Source organism: Salvelinus fontinalis, chromosome 15 (genome assembly GCF_029448725.1).
Source record: "Salvelinus fontinalis isolate EN_2023a chromosome 15, ASM2944872v1, whole genome shotgun sequence".
In the NCBI taxonomy this organism is placed as follows: Eukaryota; Metazoa; Chordata; class Actinopteri; order Salmoniformes; family Salmonidae; genus Salvelinus; species Salvelinus fontinalis.
Genome location: NC_074679.1, coordinates 17,456,804 through 17,475,498, shown reverse-complemented (window position 1 = coordinate 17,475,498; position 18,695 = coordinate 17,456,804). Strand labels below are relative to the sequence as shown.

The 18,695-nt window shown below is 41.4% G+C and overlaps 1 protein-coding gene across 1 annotated transcript in view; it reads right to left on the bottom strand.

Annotated features, from left to right (window-relative positions):
- LOC129811241 (beta/gamma crystallin domain-containing protein 1-like) overlaps window positions 1–18,324 on the bottom strand; it is a 61,433-nt gene extending 43,109 nt beyond the window's left edge. The window contains exon 1 of the mRNA XM_055862398.1: window positions 17,978–18,324. Coding sequence (XP_055718373.1) covers window positions 17,978–18,324 — 347 coding nt within the window. The remainder of the gene's footprint in view (window positions 1–17,977) is intronic.
- Between the last annotated feature and the right edge of the window lie 371 nt (window positions 18,325–18,695).

Below are 18,695 nucleotides of genomic sequence, written 5' to 3'. Positions count from 1 at the left end.
CTGCAGGGCTCCGTCTGTTACTGTCTATTAATCCACTCAAACTCAAACAAGCGCTCAAAATGATACTACTGATAATACAAGTTTTTTTTATTTTTATTTATTTAACCTTTATTTAACCAGGTAGGCAAATTGAGAACACGTTCTCATTTACAATTGCGACCTGGCCAAGATAAAGCAAAGCAGTTCGACACATACAACAACACATAGTTACACATGGAGTAAAAACAAACATATAGTCAATAATACAGTGAAAAAAAATAAGTCTATATACAATGTGAGCAAGTGAGGTGAGATAAGGGAGGTGAAGGCAAACAGATATATGTATAAATAAATAAAAATATAAAAAGGCCATGGAGGCGAAGTGAGTACAACACAGCAAGTAAAATAAAAACTAAAAAAAACACTGGAATGGTTGGTTTGCATTGGAAGAAAGTGCAAAGTAGAGACAGAAATAATGGGGTGCAAAGGAGCAAAATAAATTAATAAATAAATACAGTAGGTAAAGAGGTAGTTGTTTGGGCTAAATTGTAGATGGGTTATGTACAGGTGCAGTAATCTATGAGCTGCTCTGACAGCTGGTGCTTAAAGCTAGTGAGGGAGATAGGTGTTTCCAGTTTCAGAGATTTTTGTAGTTCGTTCCAGTCATTGGCAGCAGAGAACTGGAAGGAGAGGCGTCCAAAGGAAGAATTGGTTTTGGGGGTGACTAGAGAGATATACCTGCTGGAGCGCGTGCTACAGGTAGGTGCTGCTATGGTGACCAGCGAGCTGAGATAAGGGGGGACTTTACCTAGCAGGGTCTTGTAGATGACCTGGAACCAGTGGGTTTGGCGACGAGTATGAAGCGAGGGCCAGCCAACGAGAGTGTACAGGTCGCAGTGGTGGGTAGTATATGGGGCTTTGGTGACAAAACGGATGGCACTGTGATAGACTGCATCCAATTTATTGAGTAGGGTTTTGGAGGCTATTTTGTAAATGACATCACCGAAGTCGAGGATTGGTAGGATGGTCAGTTTTACAAGGGTATGTTTGGCAGCATGAGTAAAGGATGCTTTGTTGCGGAATAGGAAGCCAATTCTAGATTTGACTTTGGATTGGAGATGTTTGATGTGGGTCTGGAAGGAGAGTTTACAGTCTAACCAGACACCTAGGTATTTGTAGTTGTCCACATATTCTAAGTCAGAGCCGTCCAAAGTAGTGATATTGGACAGGCGGGCAGGAGCAGGCAGCGATCGGTTGAAGAGCATGCATTTGGTTTTACTTGTGTTTAAGAGCAGTTGGAGGCCACGGAAGGAGAGTTGTATGGCATTGAAGCTCGCCTGGAGGGTTGTTAACACAGTGTCAAAAGAAGGGCCAGAAGTATACAGAATAGTGTCGTCTGCGTAGAGGTGGATCAGAGAATCACCAGCAGCAAGAGCGACATCATTGATGTAAACAGAGAAGAGAGTCGGTCCAAGAATTGAACCCTGTGGCACCCCCATAGAGACTGCCAGAGGCCCGGACAACAGACCCTCCGATTTGACACACTGAACTCTATCAGAGAAGTAGTTGGTGAACCAGGCGAGGCAATCATTAGAGAAACCAAGGCTGTCGAGTCTGCCAATGAGGATGTGGTGATTGACAGAGTCAAAAGCCTTGGCCAGGTCAATGAATACGGCTGCACAGTATTGTTTCCTATCGATGGCGGTTACGATATCGTTTATGACCTTGAGCGTGGCTGAGGTGCACCCATGACCAGCTCTGAAACCAGATTGCATAGCGGAGAAGGTGTGGTGTGATTCGAAATGGTCGGTAATCTGTTTGTTGACTTGGCTTTCGAAGACCTTAGAAAGGCAGGGTAGGATAGATATAGGTCTGTAGCAGTTAGGGTCAAGGGTGTCCCCCCCTTTGAAGAGGGGGATAACCGCAGCTGCTTTCCAATCTTTGGGGATCTCAGACGACACGAAAGAGAGGTTGAAGAGGCTAGTAATAGGGGTGGCAACAATTTCAGCAGATAGTTTTAGAAAGAAAGGGTCCAGATTATCTAGCCCGGCTGATTTGTAAGGGTCCAGATTTTGCAGCTCATTAAGAACATCAGCTGACTGTATTTGGGAGAAAGAGAAATGGGGAAGGCTTGGGCGAGTAGCAGAGGGGAGGGCAGTGCTGTTGTCCGGGGTAGGGGTAGCCAGGTGGAAAGCATGGCCAGCCGTAGAAAAATGCTTATTGAAATTCTCAATTATAGTGGATTTGTCGGTGGTGACAGTGTTTCCTATCTTCAGAGCGGTTGGAAGCTGGGAGGAGGTGTTCTTATTCTCCATGGACTTTACGGTGTCCCAGAACTTTTTTGAATTTGTGTTGCAGGAAGCAAATTTCTGCTTGAAAAAGCTAGCCTTGGCTGTTCTAACTGCCTGTGTATATTGGTTTCTGGCTTCCCTGAAAAGTTGCATATCACGGGGGCTGTTCGATGCTAATGCAGAACGCCATAGGATGTTTTTCTGTTGGTTAAGGGCAGTCAGGTCAGGAGAGAACCAAGGGCTATATCTGTTCCTGGTTCTAAATTTCTTGAATGGGGCATGCTTATTCAAGATGGTGAGGAAGGCATTTAAAAAAAAAAAATGACCAGGCATCCTCTACTGACGGGATGAGATCAATATCCTTCCAGGATACCCCGGCCAGGTCGATTAGGAAGGCCTGCTCGCTGAAGTGTTTCAGGGAGCGTTTGACAGTGATGAGTGGAGGTCGTTTGACCGCTGACCCATTACGGATGCAGGCAATGAGGCAGTGATCGCTGAGATCTTGGTTGAAAACAGCAGAGGTGTATTTGGAGGGCAAGTTTGTTAGGATGATATCTATGAGGGTACCCGTGTTTACGGAATTGGGGTGGTACCTGGTAGGTTCATTGATAATTTGTGTGAGATTGAGGGCATCAAGCTTAGATTGTAGGGTGGCTGGGGTGTTGAGCATGTTCAAATTTAGGTCGCCTAGCAGCACGAGCTCTGAAGATAGATGGGGGGCAATCAGTTCACATATAGTGTCCAGAGCACAGCTGGGGGCAGAGGGTGGTCTATAGCAGGCGGCAACGGTGAGAGACTTGTTTTTAGAGAGGTGGATTTTTAAAAGTAGAAGTTCAAATTGTTTGGGAACAGACCTGGATAGTATAACAGAGCTCTGCAGGCAGTCTTTGCAGTAGATTGCAACACCGCCCCCTTTGGCCGTTCTATCTTGTCTGAAAATATTGTAATTGGGGATAAAAATGTCTGAATTTTTGGTGGTCTTTCTAAGCCAGGATTCAGACACGGCTAAAACATCCGGGTTGGTAGAGTGTGCTAAAGCAGTGAACAAAACAAACTTAGGGAGGAGGCTTCTAATGTTAACATGCATGAAGCCAAGGCTATTACGGTTACAGAAGTCATCAAAAGAGAGCGCCTGGGGAATAGGAGTGGAGCCAGGTACTGCAGGGCCTGGATTCACCTCTACATCACCAGAGGAACAGAGGAGAAGTAGGATAAGGGTACGGCTAAAAGCTATGAGAATTGGTCGCCTAGAGCTACTAGAGCAGAGAGTAAAAGGAAGTTTCTGGGGGCGATAAAATAGTTTAAAGGAATAATGTACAGACAAAGGTATGGTAGGATGTGAATACAGTGGAGGTAAACCTAGGTATTGAGTGATGATGAGAGAGATCTTGTCTCTAGAAACATCATTGAAACCAGGTGATGTCATCGCATATGTGGGTGGTGGAACTGAGAGGTTGGATATGGTATAGAGAGCAGGGCTAGAATCTCTACAGTGAAATAAGCCAATAAACACTAACCAGAACAGCAATGGACAAGGCATATTTACATTAAGGAGAGGCATGCTTAATCGAGTGATCAATAAGGGTCCAGTGAGTAGAGGTTGGTTGGGGTCGTGGCGATCCAGACAGCTGGCCGGGTATATGGCTATCGGTAGCAGCATAGGATGGAGGTCTGTTTGTAGATACCTCGTGCGTTTCCGTCGGTAGGTTCCGTGTAGTGGGGTTTTGTTCAGATAGCAGCCGATAAGACAGCTAACGATTAGCGGGCCTCAGATGAGCGTTCAGGTAACGTCGGGACGGAGGTGCCGGTTGGATAAATCCCTCGGGCAGATAACGTCGGCAGTCAGTCGTGAAGGCCCGGTGGGGTTCCGTATCTGCAGCAGCAACAAAAGAAACGGGTCCGGATGGTGATGGAACTCCTCAGCTGGCTAGCTCCAGCATGATTTGAGTTTGCTCCGGGGTCGACGTAAGCCAATAGTCACACGGTATGCAGCTAGCTAGCTGCGAAATCAAGGTGCAAGTGTCCAGAGCCTGCGGTTGGAATCCGGGGAAACTGAGAGAAAAAAGTCACGGAATGCTCCGGTCCGAGTCGCGTTGCACAAAAGTGCCGGTAGATTATCGAGCTAAAGGAATAGCTGATGACCGCAAAACGTGGGCAGCTGAAACACCAACGCTAGCCAGCAAACCGGCTAATTTCGGGGCAGCTACAGATTAGCTTCTGGCTAGCTATCGGAGTAGCTTCTGGTTAGCTTTCAGGCTAGCTTCTGAATTAGCCCCTGGCTATCTTCCACGATGGATTTTCAGATTGAGGTAAATAATACTTATTGTAATTGGTTCTCAATATGATAATACTGATAATACAAGTTCTCAATATGATAATACTAGGATAGCACAGATAAGACTCACCTCAACCTTTGCCACGATTGATTAAAGTTTTTAATTGTACTTTTTTTCCAGTACCTTATAATAGTTTTTTCCCTTGACACAAATTCAAGTATATATCCTGGTTATTCTTTAAATGTGCTTTCCTCACCATCTTAAATAAGTACGCCCCATTAAAAAAATGTAGAACCAGGAACAGATATAGCCCTTGGTTCACTCCAGACCTGACTGCCCTTGACCAGCACAAAAACATCCTGTGGCGTACTGCATTAGCATTGAATAGCCCCGCGATATGCAACTTTTCAGGGAAGTTAAGAACCAATATACACAGGCAGTTTGAAAAAGCTAGCCCTTGCTTTCCTAACAGAAAATTATATCCTGTAGCACAAACTCCAAAAAGTTCTGGGACACTAGAGTCCATGGAGAATAAGAGCACCTCCTCCCAGCTGCCCACTGCACTGAGGCTACGAAACACTGTAACCACCGATAAATCCGTGATAATTGAGAATTTCAATAAGCATTTTTCTACGGCTGGCCATGCTTTCCACCTGGCTACCCCTAACCCGGTCAACAGCCCTGCGCCCCCACAGCAACTTGCCCAAGCTTCCCCCATTTCTCCTTCACCCAAATCCAGATAGCTGATGTTCTGAAAGAACTGCAAAATCTGGACCCCTACAAATCAGCTGGGCTGTACAATCTGGACCCTCTCTTTCTAAAATTATCCGCTGAAATTGTTGCAACCCCTATTACTAGCCTGTTCAACCTCTCTTTTGTATCGTCTGAGATCCCCAAAGATTGGAAAGCTGCTGCGGTCAGCCCCCTCTTCAAAAGGGGGAGACACTCTAGACCCAAACTGCTACAGACCTATATCCATCCTACCCTGCCTTTCTCAGGTCTTCAAAAGCCAAGTTAACAAACAGATCACCGACCATTTCGAATCCCACCGTACCTTCTCCGCAATGCAATCTGATTTCTGAGCTGGTCATGGGTGCACCTCAGCCACGCTCAAGGTCCTAAACAATATCATAACCGCCATCGATAAGAGACAATACTGTGCAGCCGTATTCATCGACCTGGCCAAGGCTTTCGACTCAGTCAATCACCATATTCTTATCGGCAGACTCAACAGCCCTGGTTTCTGAAATGACTGCCTTGCCTGGTTCACCAACTACTTCGCAGACAGAGTTCAGTGTGTCAAATCGGAGGGCCTGTTGTCCGGAACTCTGCCAGTCTCTATGGGGGTGCCACAGGGTTCAATCCTCGGGCCGACTCTTTTCTCTGTATACATCAATGATGTCGCTCTTGCTGCTGGTGATTCTCTGATCCACCTCTACGCAGACAACACCATTTTGTATACGTCTGGCTCTTCTTTAACTAACCTCAAGAAGAGCTTCAATGCCATTCAACTATCCTCCCGTGGCCTCCAACTGCTCTTAAATGCAAGTAAAACTAAATGCATGCTCTTCAACCGATCGCTGCCCACACCTGCCCGCCCGTCCAGCATCACTACTCTGGACGGTTCTGACTTAGAATATGTGGACAACTACAAATACCTAGGTGTCTGGTTAGACTGTAAATCCTACCTCATTTGCACACATTGTATATAGACTTTTTCTATTGTATTATTGACTGTATTTTTGTTTATTCAATGTGTAACTCTGTATTGTTGTTTGTGTCGCACTGCTTTGCTTTATCTTGGCCAGTTCACAGTTGTAAATGAGAACTTTATCTCAACTAGCCATACCTGGTTAAATAAAGGTGAAATAAAGATATTCAATAAATTCATATAGAACTTCCTCCTGAGAGTGATTGAGGGCCAACACCAGTTTAGGAATTCAGGCAGCAATACTGTCCGTTAATAGGAGGGTTGTTCCATGAAATGAGTGCCTTTTGCATCCCTTTGATATTAAGTAGAAATCTTGTACCAATATTGCATTTTAAAAGCCTGATGTATTAAATGAAGTGCCCTACATGGAGAATTCAATAAATCAGATTTTTAATTAGAATAAAGGCTTGCTGAAGGGCAAAATTTATGCATTTTGACATGTCCCTCAGTTAACAATGTGTCACTTCTAGGAAAATTTGTACCCACTTAATCCCAAGTTATTTTGTTGCTTTGACAATGTCATTTCTGATTTTAAAAAATGTATATAATGTGATTAGTGATTAATTTATGTCTGTCCCTCGTTTTAAGGTCAGCCCTGTTATGTAAACTGGACTCTAGTTTTTATATGGTGAAACTATTTTTTTTTTCTTCAAAGAAACATTGAACATTAATAATCAAATCATAGAGTATAAGTAGGTGAGCTGGTTCTCCTCTTTTTGGCCATTTTCTGTTGGAAAACTGAGCGGGTCGAGCATAACACGTCAACCCTTTAACCCATAGATAGGCTAGAAATGTTTGAACAATTACATTTTTTTGTGAAGCTTGCATTTATTGCCAATGCTGTTGCATAGAACAAGCTTCCATTCCCCCTGTCACAAGGAGATTTATGGCTGATGTAAGAAGAAATTGTCAACCCTGTTACTTTATTTGGCACTTAAGAGGCACTTACTATAGTACTTTTTTTATTTAACCTTTTGAGATGGGAAAATGTGCTCTTTATGACAGAATATTAAAAATAGGTGAAACTAACGTAATTTTATATATATATATTTATATATATATATTTTTTCTTTCAAGATAGACTTCTCAAAAGGCACCGAATTGATGTAACGAAACAGGGATCAATGAGCTGACATAGACAGAATGGCGAATCGATGTCTTATCTAATGGTCCTAAAGTAGGCACTATTTGTCAAAGCTTTGCTGGCTAAGTGCATTCCTCTGAAGTGACTCTGCCGATCTAGAGAACAAGGAGCAGGTATGTGAATAAATTATGTCACATCAGAGCAGATTTACTGCAGATTTCTCTGGTAAAGAAAAGCTGTTCAAGCCTGCGGGATATGAATCATGTGAGCAGGGAATATTTCAATAATTGAAAACTTGATTGGAACTACAGTAGAACCATCTAGAATGTCTTGCAAAGGTGATCAATCAACACATTTTATTGATATGTCTGAAACATCATGTCAGATGATGAACTTCACCACTGTGTCTGCATGCTGCGTCTCACCACAATATTATCAGTCAAACATTGTGGCAGCTTTCCTTTCCGTCTACAGGAAGTTGCATACAAACACTCTCCCTTGGTCAGCTGGGATCAAAGTCAAAGCAGGGAGCTGGAGAGAGACCAATGACAGACTGACTCTGATCTGCAGCAGTTGGCAGTCAGGCTGCTTCTGTTTATTGTTCCCCTGGCGAACTCCATCAACAGACGTGCAAAGAAGTGGTTATTACAGATACTATATGTGTCAGCTTCTGTTTGTATGTACACAATCTGTACCTGAACTGCCACATTCCCACAAAACCAATGGACAATAACATCCAATCATTCAAATGTATAATGAATCATAGGATATGAATCATACAGTATATGAATCATACAGTAAATGAATCATAGGATATGTGGTGTGTTAGAAATTGCTTCACTTTATCATCCAACCTACCTGGCCCTGCTCCACATCCTCCCCCCAGGCACACACCACAACGTGGCTGTGACACATCATACTGGAGAGCCTGTCAGTACAGAGCCTAGTAGGAATATAAAACACGAGTCCACTCAGCGATACTGCTAGAGACTTGTCTGTAAAGCTCATAGCCTCAAGTTTTGATTCAGTATCGTGGTGTCAGCGAAACATGCATGTTGGGCCTACATGAGAAATTAAACAAAAATACTCTCATTCATGCTCTGCTCTGATGTTACTCCTGTCCAAAACATTAACTGACTACATAGCGTAAAATATACAATGCAACCACAAAATGCATACACGGATGAACACAAATACACATACAGTACTCATAGGCCTACACTGCATTGCACCAGATCTAAGAACACCCATTAACTGTGTGTAATCCACAATATACCATGGGGTGTCATGCCTTATTACTTATTATAAACAGGGTTGTTTGAGCCCTGAATTCTGATTGGCTGAAAGCCGTGGTATATGAGACAATATACGGTACCAGTGGTATGACGTAACACTACTTGTGTACTGTTCTAATTATGTTAGTAACCTGTTTATAATAGCAATAAGGCACCTCATGGGTTTGTGGTATATGGCCAATATACCATGGCTCAGGGCTGTATGCAGTACTCAGTGCTGCCTCGTGCTAAGAACAGCCCTTAGCTGTGATATATTGGTTATACACCACAAACCCAGGCCTTATTGCTTAAAAATGCCATTGCTCAATTCATATTCTTTAGCACACAGAAAGAGAGCAAACACGTCAATCAAAATGAACCCTTTCTGTCACAAAAAGCTGCAGGCCTAAATTGATCTATCGATTCTATACACTACAGTACAGTATGAGAAGCATAGAAGTAAAATAAAAATACAATTATTCAAGCTGTAAGGCTGTGAATGTTTGGTCAAACTGTGCAAACTGAATATGTGGGTTCTATCTAAAACCAAAACATCACTTCCTACTATTATTTCGAATTAAGGAAAATTTGTAAGGCTAAACAAAAAAGGAACTCTGTTTCAGGTATGGTTGGTCTTATAATTCCAATATGGGTCAGCAGGGCAGCAAATCTTAGAAAGGGAAGCTGAAGAAACGCTAGAAGAACTAAAAGCCATGGGTTATTAGGTTAGAAATGTTGAAATGGAGATGGATGATCAAGCAAGAATCTGAAGTTTACCAAAAGCATCTACAGTACAAAATAACCTTATGGCACAGTGCAAATGGAATGTGACATGTCTTTTCTCACCCACAACCATAGGCATGCTGGAGCCATGAACTACTGTAGCAACACACTACACCTCACACACTTTTGGCTTGCAGTCTGGCAACTGTGCATCCTAACAATCCAGAAGGATATCATTCCATATCCTTTTTCTAGAATTGTATGACTACTCCGTACACACTTTCAGCTGAGGGCCATTTGAGACCGTACACTTATTTTGAGTAGAAGACATGTCATTCAAGGGGGTTAAAGCTACTGCAAAACGTATACCTGATGACTGAGAATACAGGTCAGTACTAGTTACTGTAGGGTGGCAAAAAATTTGTTTATAAAGGTGTTTTTGACAGAGTACGGTAGAAGGTTTGTTATGTTATGTAAACTGAATGGTCTGTGTTTCTTTGATGGCATCAGTAGGAAGAAAACAACACTGTCTCTGAATTAATTTGATTGAATTTGATTTATTAGGATCCCCATTAGCTGAAGCCAATGGCGACTGCTAGTCTTACTGGGGTCCGACATGTAACGAAAAATACATTACAGACAAAAGACTTTACAATTGACATACATTTAAGAACATTAACATGTAGTGTTGGTGTGTGTGCATCTATCAGTTACACATTCATGTCAGTACATATGTAACAGTTTAACTTTAGTCCGTCCCCTCGCCCCAACCCGGGCGCGAACCAGGGACCCTCTGCACACATCAACAACAGTCACCCACGAAGCATCGTTACCCATCGCTCCACAAAAGCCGCGGCCCTTGCAGAGCAAGGGGAACCACTACTTCAAGGTCTCAGAGCAAGTGACGTCACCAATTGAAAGGCTATTAGCACGCACCACCGCTAACTAGCTAGCCATTTCACATCCGTTACACTCACCCCCCTTTCGACCTCCTCCTTTTCCGCAGCAACCAGTGATCCGGGTCAACAGCATCAATGTAACAGTTCAACTTTAGTAAGTCCCCTCGCCCCGACCCGGGCGCGAACCAGAGACCCTCTGCACACATCAACAACAGTCACCCACGAAGCATCGTTACCCATCGCTCCACAAAATCTGTGGCTCTTGCAGAGCAAGGGGAACCACTACTTCAAGGTCTCAGAGCAAGTGACGTCACCGATTGAAAGGCTATTAGCGCGCGCCACTGCTAACTAGCTAGCCATTTCACATCCGTTACACATACACACAACAGTAGGTCACATGTTGGGACTGTGAAAAGACCCCTGGTGACATGTCTGATGGGGTAAGTGTGTGTGTCAGTGTTGTGTGTATCAATTTTGAATTTCCAACACATTAACATTTCTCATAAAAACAAGAAGTGAAGAAATCGGTCAATTTGTCATTCTGCCCATAATTTCCTATAAAATATCAATTTACACCATTTGTTATATAATTGATCTTGGCTTCATAATACAGTTTCTTCTTCTTTTTAATGAGTTTAGTCACATATTTTCTTAACTTGCAGTAAATCAGCCAGTGAGTTGCGCAGCCAGACTTATTAGCCACTAATTTTGCCCCATCTCTTACAACCATACAGTTTTTGGGAAGTTTACATACACCTTAGCCAAATACATTTAAACTCAGTTTTTCACAATTCCTGACATTTAATCCTAGTAAAAATTCCCTGTCTTAGGTCAGTTAGGATCACCACTTTATTTTAAGAATGTGAAATGTCAGAATAATAGTAGAGAGAATGATTTATTTCAGCTTTCATTTCTTTCATCACAATCCCAGTGGGTCAGAGGTTTACATACACTCAATTAGTATTTGGTAGCATTGCCTTTAAATTGTTTAACTTGGATCAAACGTTTCGGGTAGCCTTCCACAAGCTTCCCACAATAAGTTGGGTGAATTTTTCTTCGGCTTGCAAGCCTCCCCCTTTTTCCCTCGAACATAACGACGGTCATTATGGCCAAACAGTTAGATTTTTGTTTCATCAGACCAGAGGACGTTTCTCCAAAAAGTATGATCTTTGTCCCCATGTGCAGTTGCAAACCGTAGTTTGGCTTTTTTATGGCAGTTTTGGAGCAGTGGCTTTTTCCTTGCTGAGCGGCCTTTCAAATGATTTCGATATAGGACTCGTTTTACTGTGGATATAGATACTTTTGAACCCGTTTCCTCCAGCATCTTCACAATGTCATTTGCTGATGTTCTGGGATTGATTTGCACTTTTCGCACAAAAGTACGTTCATCTCTAGGAGACAGAACGCGTCTCCTTCCTGAGCGGTATGACGGCTGCGTGGTCCCATGGTGTTTATACTTGCGTACTACTGTTTGTACAGATGAACGTGGTACCTTCAGGCATTTGGAAATTGCTTCCAAGGATGAACCAGACTTGTGGATTTCTACAATCTTGGCTAAGGTCTTGGCTGATTTCTTTTGATTTTCTCATGATGTCAAGCAAAGAGGCACTGAGTTTGAAGGTAGGCTTTGAAATACATCCACAGGTATACCCCCAACTGACTCAAATGATGTCAATTAGCCTATCAGAAGCTTCTAAAGCCATGACATACTTTTCTGGAATTTCCCAAGCTGTTTAAAGGCACAGTCAACTTAGTGTATGTAAACTTCCGACTTCAACTGTACATTCAGCAGTCCATTAATTAGTTGGTGTGTGTAAGTGTCTGTGTGTGCTGCGGGGTTGAAGCTATGAACCCATAGGTGTCACGTTCCTGACCTGTTTTCTGTTGTGTGGTATGTGTTTAATTGGTCAGGGCGTGAGTTTGGGTGGGTAGTCTATGTTATGTGTTTTCTATGTTGGGTTAATGGGTTGCCTGGTATGGCTCTCAATTAGAGGCAGGTGTTTGGCGTTTCCTCTGATTGAGAGTCATATTAAGGTAGGTTGTCCTCACTGTTTGTTGGTGGGTGATTGTTCCTGTGTCTGTGTAATCCACATGGGACTGTTTCGTTTGTTCGTTCGTTTTAGGTAGTCTGTTCCTGTTCTTGCGTCCTTCGTCTAATTGTAAGTTTGTTTGTTTCAGGTCTGTTGCCTTCGTTTATTGTTTTGTAGTTTGTTCTAGTGTTTTGTCAGTGTTTCGTCTGTTTGTAATAAATCGTTATGTATTCAACACCCGCTGCGCCTTGGTCCGTTCATACACCGCCAGACGAACGAACGTTACAATAGGCTTGGCTTTCTCATCCCTTCCAGGCTTTTGGGAGGGAGGATGGACAATGAGCCTTTCATTGCAGATGTAAGCAATTTGCATGCATATTTGCAAGGTCAATTACACTGGATAGCACCATGTGAGTCCCACCATGTACAATCAGTGGTGTAGAGGCTAAACACAAGTAAAATGCATGTTTGTCCACCTTTTTTAGTTTGCACGAAATTTTATTCACCTTTAGCGGAAAAATGCATTGAAAGTATAGGAAGCGACTGGTGACAGAGTTTACCTACATCCCTTTTTTTTACCACTATTTGACACAATAGAATGTATTTGTCTGACAGTGGAACCCAGTTAGGTTGTGGTTGGTGGTTATCATCTAGTGGGGATGTGTTATGGAATATATTAATGGAAAACATATACAGTACACCTGCATAGCCATGAGAAGAGTCTACAGCTTGTTGAAAGTAATGTATTATCTTAACTTTATCTCCACCATAAGGACGACATAACACTGTCAGTCATGAAATAACCGTCATGAACAATTAGCAGCTGTGATGACTGTTTATGCCATATGGTATGCCATGTGTAGCTTCAAAATACGTTTAAACTATCGAGAAAACATTTCCTCAACCCCATTCCTCAGCTTTCCAAACAGTGGCAGGGTTAGGCTGTTTAAAATTAGACTGCACATTTAAATCCACCAAACATTTAAGAACAAAAAAACCCGATAAAATACAGCTTAACATAATTTGCTTTCCATTTTTCTTTTCACCTATCACACCTTGCTGTTACTTCTCTTGCTTTTCCCATTGTTATGCTGTTGCTGCTTGCTGGTAAATTCCCCATTTTGTCTCACAGATGGATGGATGGCAGTCATGACCCTTCAGATCAAACTTGTCTGCCTTTAATAGTTAACAAAACCTACGCAAGTCCGAACTAGACAAGCAGGAACAAGACACCTCACTGGTTTACCTGTACAAACTGCCACAGGGAAAAAGATTCACTCTGCTCTGCGTTTAAAATGAAATGAATACATCAAAACACATTTCAGTCGACAACCACCTCCAGTGCAGTAGGACACACATGACCATAAGGAGGATTATCTGAGTTTAACTTGAGAAACATATGTCTGGTCTGGTGGTGTTTTGTTACAGCATTTATTTATTGTTTACTTAAGAATGTATTTACAAAATAAACTTAACACTTATTTTTTCTTTAAACTGCATTGTTGGTTAAGGGCTTGTAAATGAAGCATTTCACTCTAAGGTGTAGACCTGTTATTGTATTCGGCGCATGTGACAAATACAATTTGATTTGATTACCCGGGAGTCAGGATTGTAATCTACGTAAATATTTGAGGAGGTCACTTTATCTTTATAAGTGTACCGAGTGCAGATGGAGAAGTGCATATTAGCTAGCCTGGTCCCAGATCTGTATGTTCTATCTTGCCAACTCCTTTTGACTCATTGTTTGGAATGAAAAATCCATAAAGACTTGGCAATATAGCACAAACAGACTGGCACCCAGGCTACGTATTATTACCCAGCCCAATCATACCAGGTAGGCCTATATCTGTTGAAATCCAGTAGCTGATCCCAACCACATTGCTAACAAACACACACACACACACACACACACACACACACACACACACACACACACACACACACACACACACACACACACACACACACACACACACACACACACACACACACAACTAATAGCTATTGTTACACTGTGCAAGTCATGGTGCAATCACACATTATTTGATAAAGAAAGTACACTGTAAAGGAGTGGTCGTGAAATTGACAGTAATTTACAGGCAGCTCAGTGTCAAGTAAAATTGTGTATTTCATATTACAGTACACCTACTGTAATATAAATATGGTATCAAAAAAGTACTGTGTAATGACACACAGTACAATACTGTAAAAGGTACTGTATTAGGACTATTCTGTCAAAAAGTAAATTCTACCGTATTCGTGATGAATTAATGAATGGATAGATGAAATTCATTGAGGGAAGGGGTTTGTATTTCACAGTATATTATTGTAATTACAAGGGATAGGTACAAGCAGCTTGGCCGCTAATTTAAAGTGCATATTACAGCATATTAATGAATATATGGTGTTTTATATCACTTGCACTTCTAGAGTCCTTAACAAAGGCTTCCAAGCTGGCAGCGACTACAAGGCAAAACAGACCAAAAGGACATGGCAAAATGCTCAAACATTTAAGGTTCAAGACTTGCTGATATGCAATCTGTCCCCTATATACTGTATTTCAAATTGATTGGGCACTATAACCACATACTGTACCAGTTAAATTGGTACAGCATTTTCACAGGCCGATTTCTTTTCCATCACTCACAGCTGAAGATATTAACATTTTATATACATCGTGATGATATTGATGACGTGATGATATTGTCGCTGCTCACACTGCTTCCTGTGCGCACTGAATACTAGTGTGCATGTGAAGTTGGGCTGTGTAAAATATATAGTCCATGAATCAGTGTATGCGAACGTGAGTAGATTATGTTGAAAACAACGGTCAGACATCTTGGACGTAGTCTCCAGTTCTTTATAGCTCAGGTGGTGAAATAACAGTACCATTTCAAACAGAGCAATTCTTTCCCCGTCCACCACATTTTTCGCACAATGCACCATCATTTACAGTATGCTGCAGTAAAACGTTTTCAGGGTATTTTACTGTTGATATCCCCCAAATTACTGTAGAAATTACAGTTTTCCATTTCAGTGTAGCCAGTTCTGATATTGCTTAAGATATAAGACAAGACAGTGGGATAAGGATTAGGCCATCAGTTGAGGATCTGGGATAACTCCATAGTGATTTAAAAGCTAAGCTATTCTTAATCACATCTCTGATTGTGCATAACTTATTGATCAATAAAGTAAAATCCCCAATAATTGATTTTAGAGGGCTTTTAGGGTAGGCAAATCATACTGTTGAAATCATTCTATATATTAATTTGTTGTCAGAAGTATAACTCTCCCTGAGATTAGGTGCCTGTATCATAGCCTAAATGCTGGCCTACTGTACATTTGAATACCAAGTAGGTGCTGACAGGTATCAATGCAGGTAGGCTGCACAGTAAGACATGAATGGATGGCATGAAACATTGGGGGCAAACTAGGATAGGTAGGCTTATCTATTTTGTGTCTTATAGCCACAAAATCTAGGCTACCTACAGTGCCTTCAGAAAGTATTCACACCCCTTGACTTCTTCAACATTTTGCTGTGTTATAGCCTGAATTTAAAATGGATTACATACAAATATATAAAAAATGACAAGCTGAAATGTGTTGAGTCAATAAGTATTCAACCCCTTTGTTATGGAAGCCTAAATAAGTTCAGGACTAAAAATGTGCTTAACAAGTCACATAATAGGTTGCATGGACTCACTCTATGTGCAATAATAATGTTTAACATGACTACCTCATCTCGGTACCCCACACATACTGAATCTGTAAGATACCCCAGTCGAGCTGTGAATTTCAAACACAGATTTAACCACAAAGACCAGGGAGGCTTTCCAATTCCTCGCAAAGAAGGGCACCTACTGGTATATGGGTGAAAAATACAAAAAGCAATCATTGAATATCCCTTTGAGCATGATGAAGTTATTAATTACTCTTTGGGTGGTGTATCAATACAGCCAGTCACTACAAAGATACAGGTGTCCTTCCTAATTTAGTTGCCGGAGAGGAAGGAAACCGCTCAGAGATTTCACCATGAGGCCGATGGGGATTTTAAAACAGTTACAGAGATTATTGGCTGTGATAGCAGAAAACTGAGGATGGATCAACAACATTCTAGTTACTCCACAAAACGAACCTAATTGACAGAGTGAAAAGAAGGAAGCATGTACAGAATAAAAATATTCCAAAACATATATCCTGTTTGCAACAAGGACCTAAAATAATACTGCCCCAAAAAATTAGGAAAGCAATTTTTTGTTTTGAATACAAAGTGTTATGTTTGGGGCAAATCCAATACAACACATTACTGAGTACCACTCTCCAAATTTTCAAGCATAGTGGTGGCTGCATAATGGTATGGGTATGCTTGTAATCATTAAGTACTGGGGAGTTTTTCAGGATAAAAAATGTACCTCTATGGGATCGGTGTCCCGTCCATGGGACGGTTGAGCTAACGTAGGCTAATGTGATTAGCATGAGGTTTTAAGTAACAAGAAAATTTCGCAGGACATAGACATATCTGATATTGTCAGAAAGCTTCAATTATTGGTAATGTAACTGCACTGTCCAATTTACAGTAGCTATTACAATGAAATAATACCATGCTATTGTTCAAGGAGAGTGCACAGTTTTGAACTTGAAAAGTTATTAATAAATAAATTAGGCACATTTAGGCAGTCTTGATACAAAAGGTTGAACAGAAATGCAATGGTTCATTGGATCAGTCTAAAACTAGTGGCCATAATCTAAATTCCACTTGGGCTGGAATAACACATTATGGTCTTTCTCTTGCATTTAAAAGATGATGGTACAAAGAAATACAGTTTTTTTCTTTGTATTATCTTTTACCAGATCTAATGTGTTACATTCTCCTACATTCCTTTCACATTACCAAAAACTTCAAAGTATTTCCTTTCAAATGGTATCAAGAATATGCATATCCTTGCTTCAAGGCCTGAGCTACAGGCAGTTAGATTTGGGTATGTCTTTTTAGGCGAAAATTGAAAAAAAGGGGCAGATTGAAAAACACTTAAGGAATGGAGCTATAAGCGCAGGCAAAATTCTAGAGGAAAACTTGGTTCAGTTTGCTTTCCACCAGACACTGGGAGATGACTTCACCTTTCAGAAGGACAATAACTTAAATCACAAGGCCAAATCTACACTAGAGTTGCTTACCAAGAAGACAGTGGACGTTCCTGACTGGCCGAGCTACAGTTTTGACGTAAATCTACTTGAAAATCTATGGCAAGACCTGAAAATGGTTTTCTAGCAATGATCAACAACCAATTTTACAGAGCTTGAAGAATTTAGAAAAAAATGATGGGCAAATGTTGCACAATTCAGGTGTGGAAAGCACTTAGACACTCACAGCTGTAATCGCAGCCAAAGGTGCTTCTACAAAGTATTGATTCAGGGGTGTGAATACTTATGTAAATGAGATATTTCTGTATTTCACTTACAATACATTTGAAAACATTTCTACAAACGTGTTTTCACTGTCATTATGGGGTATTGTGTGTAAATGGGTGAGAAAAACAAATCCATTAAATTCCTTTTGAATTCAGGCTGTACAACAAAATGGGGAATAAGTCAAGTGGTTTTAATAATTTCTGAAGGCACTAAATGGTGTATCCTGGTACACAAATCAAGGTGATAATAGACCTACCCCAGTGAGCACAATTTCCATAAGGTAAATAAAGGTTTAATTTACATGTTACTGCTGAAGCTGTCGAGCTCGTCAGCACCGTTATAGAACAGTGGGTCGTCGATGCACCCTGCCTCCTTTGAGCCTTTCTTCTTGAGCTGCAAGGACAAGAACCGTTTCTTCTTCTTTTTCTTCTCACTTGCTGGGCTCCTATGCAGCGTCCCATCCAGGGGACTGACGGGGCTGACAAGTCCGGGACTTGACGGTATTCTCGGGCCTGAGCTCGCAAACTCTCCATCTCCATATGAAGTTGCATCTTTAAATGTGTGCTTTTCCCCATCCTTGTTTCCTTTATCCGGTGACTTTGTTATATGAAACAAATTCTTTATTTTTAATGTTCCAGATTTACTCATGGTTGCCCGAAATGCTGCTTTTTTAAAAAGTCGATGATAAATTTATCTGAAAAAAAACTATACAACAATCAAAATGTGAAACAAAAAAAAATGATAGAACCAATCCATGCAGACTATTTGTAGACTACAGCGATTGAAAAAGCGGATACCAAGTGTCCAAGCGGCGTTTCCAAATGCGCAGCGATAAAGATCCTCTACCCGTCTCAGTGAAACTCCTAAATGTTTAAACTCCCTCACTGCAGAGTGTCGTCTTCCGGGTCTTAACGGAGTTCAAGCACATATAGTAGGTAGTCTTGGTTCACTTTCAGAGCCACCTGCAGCTACAGGTAAAATGTGTTCATATCTGTCACGGTGATATTTAACATAAATCA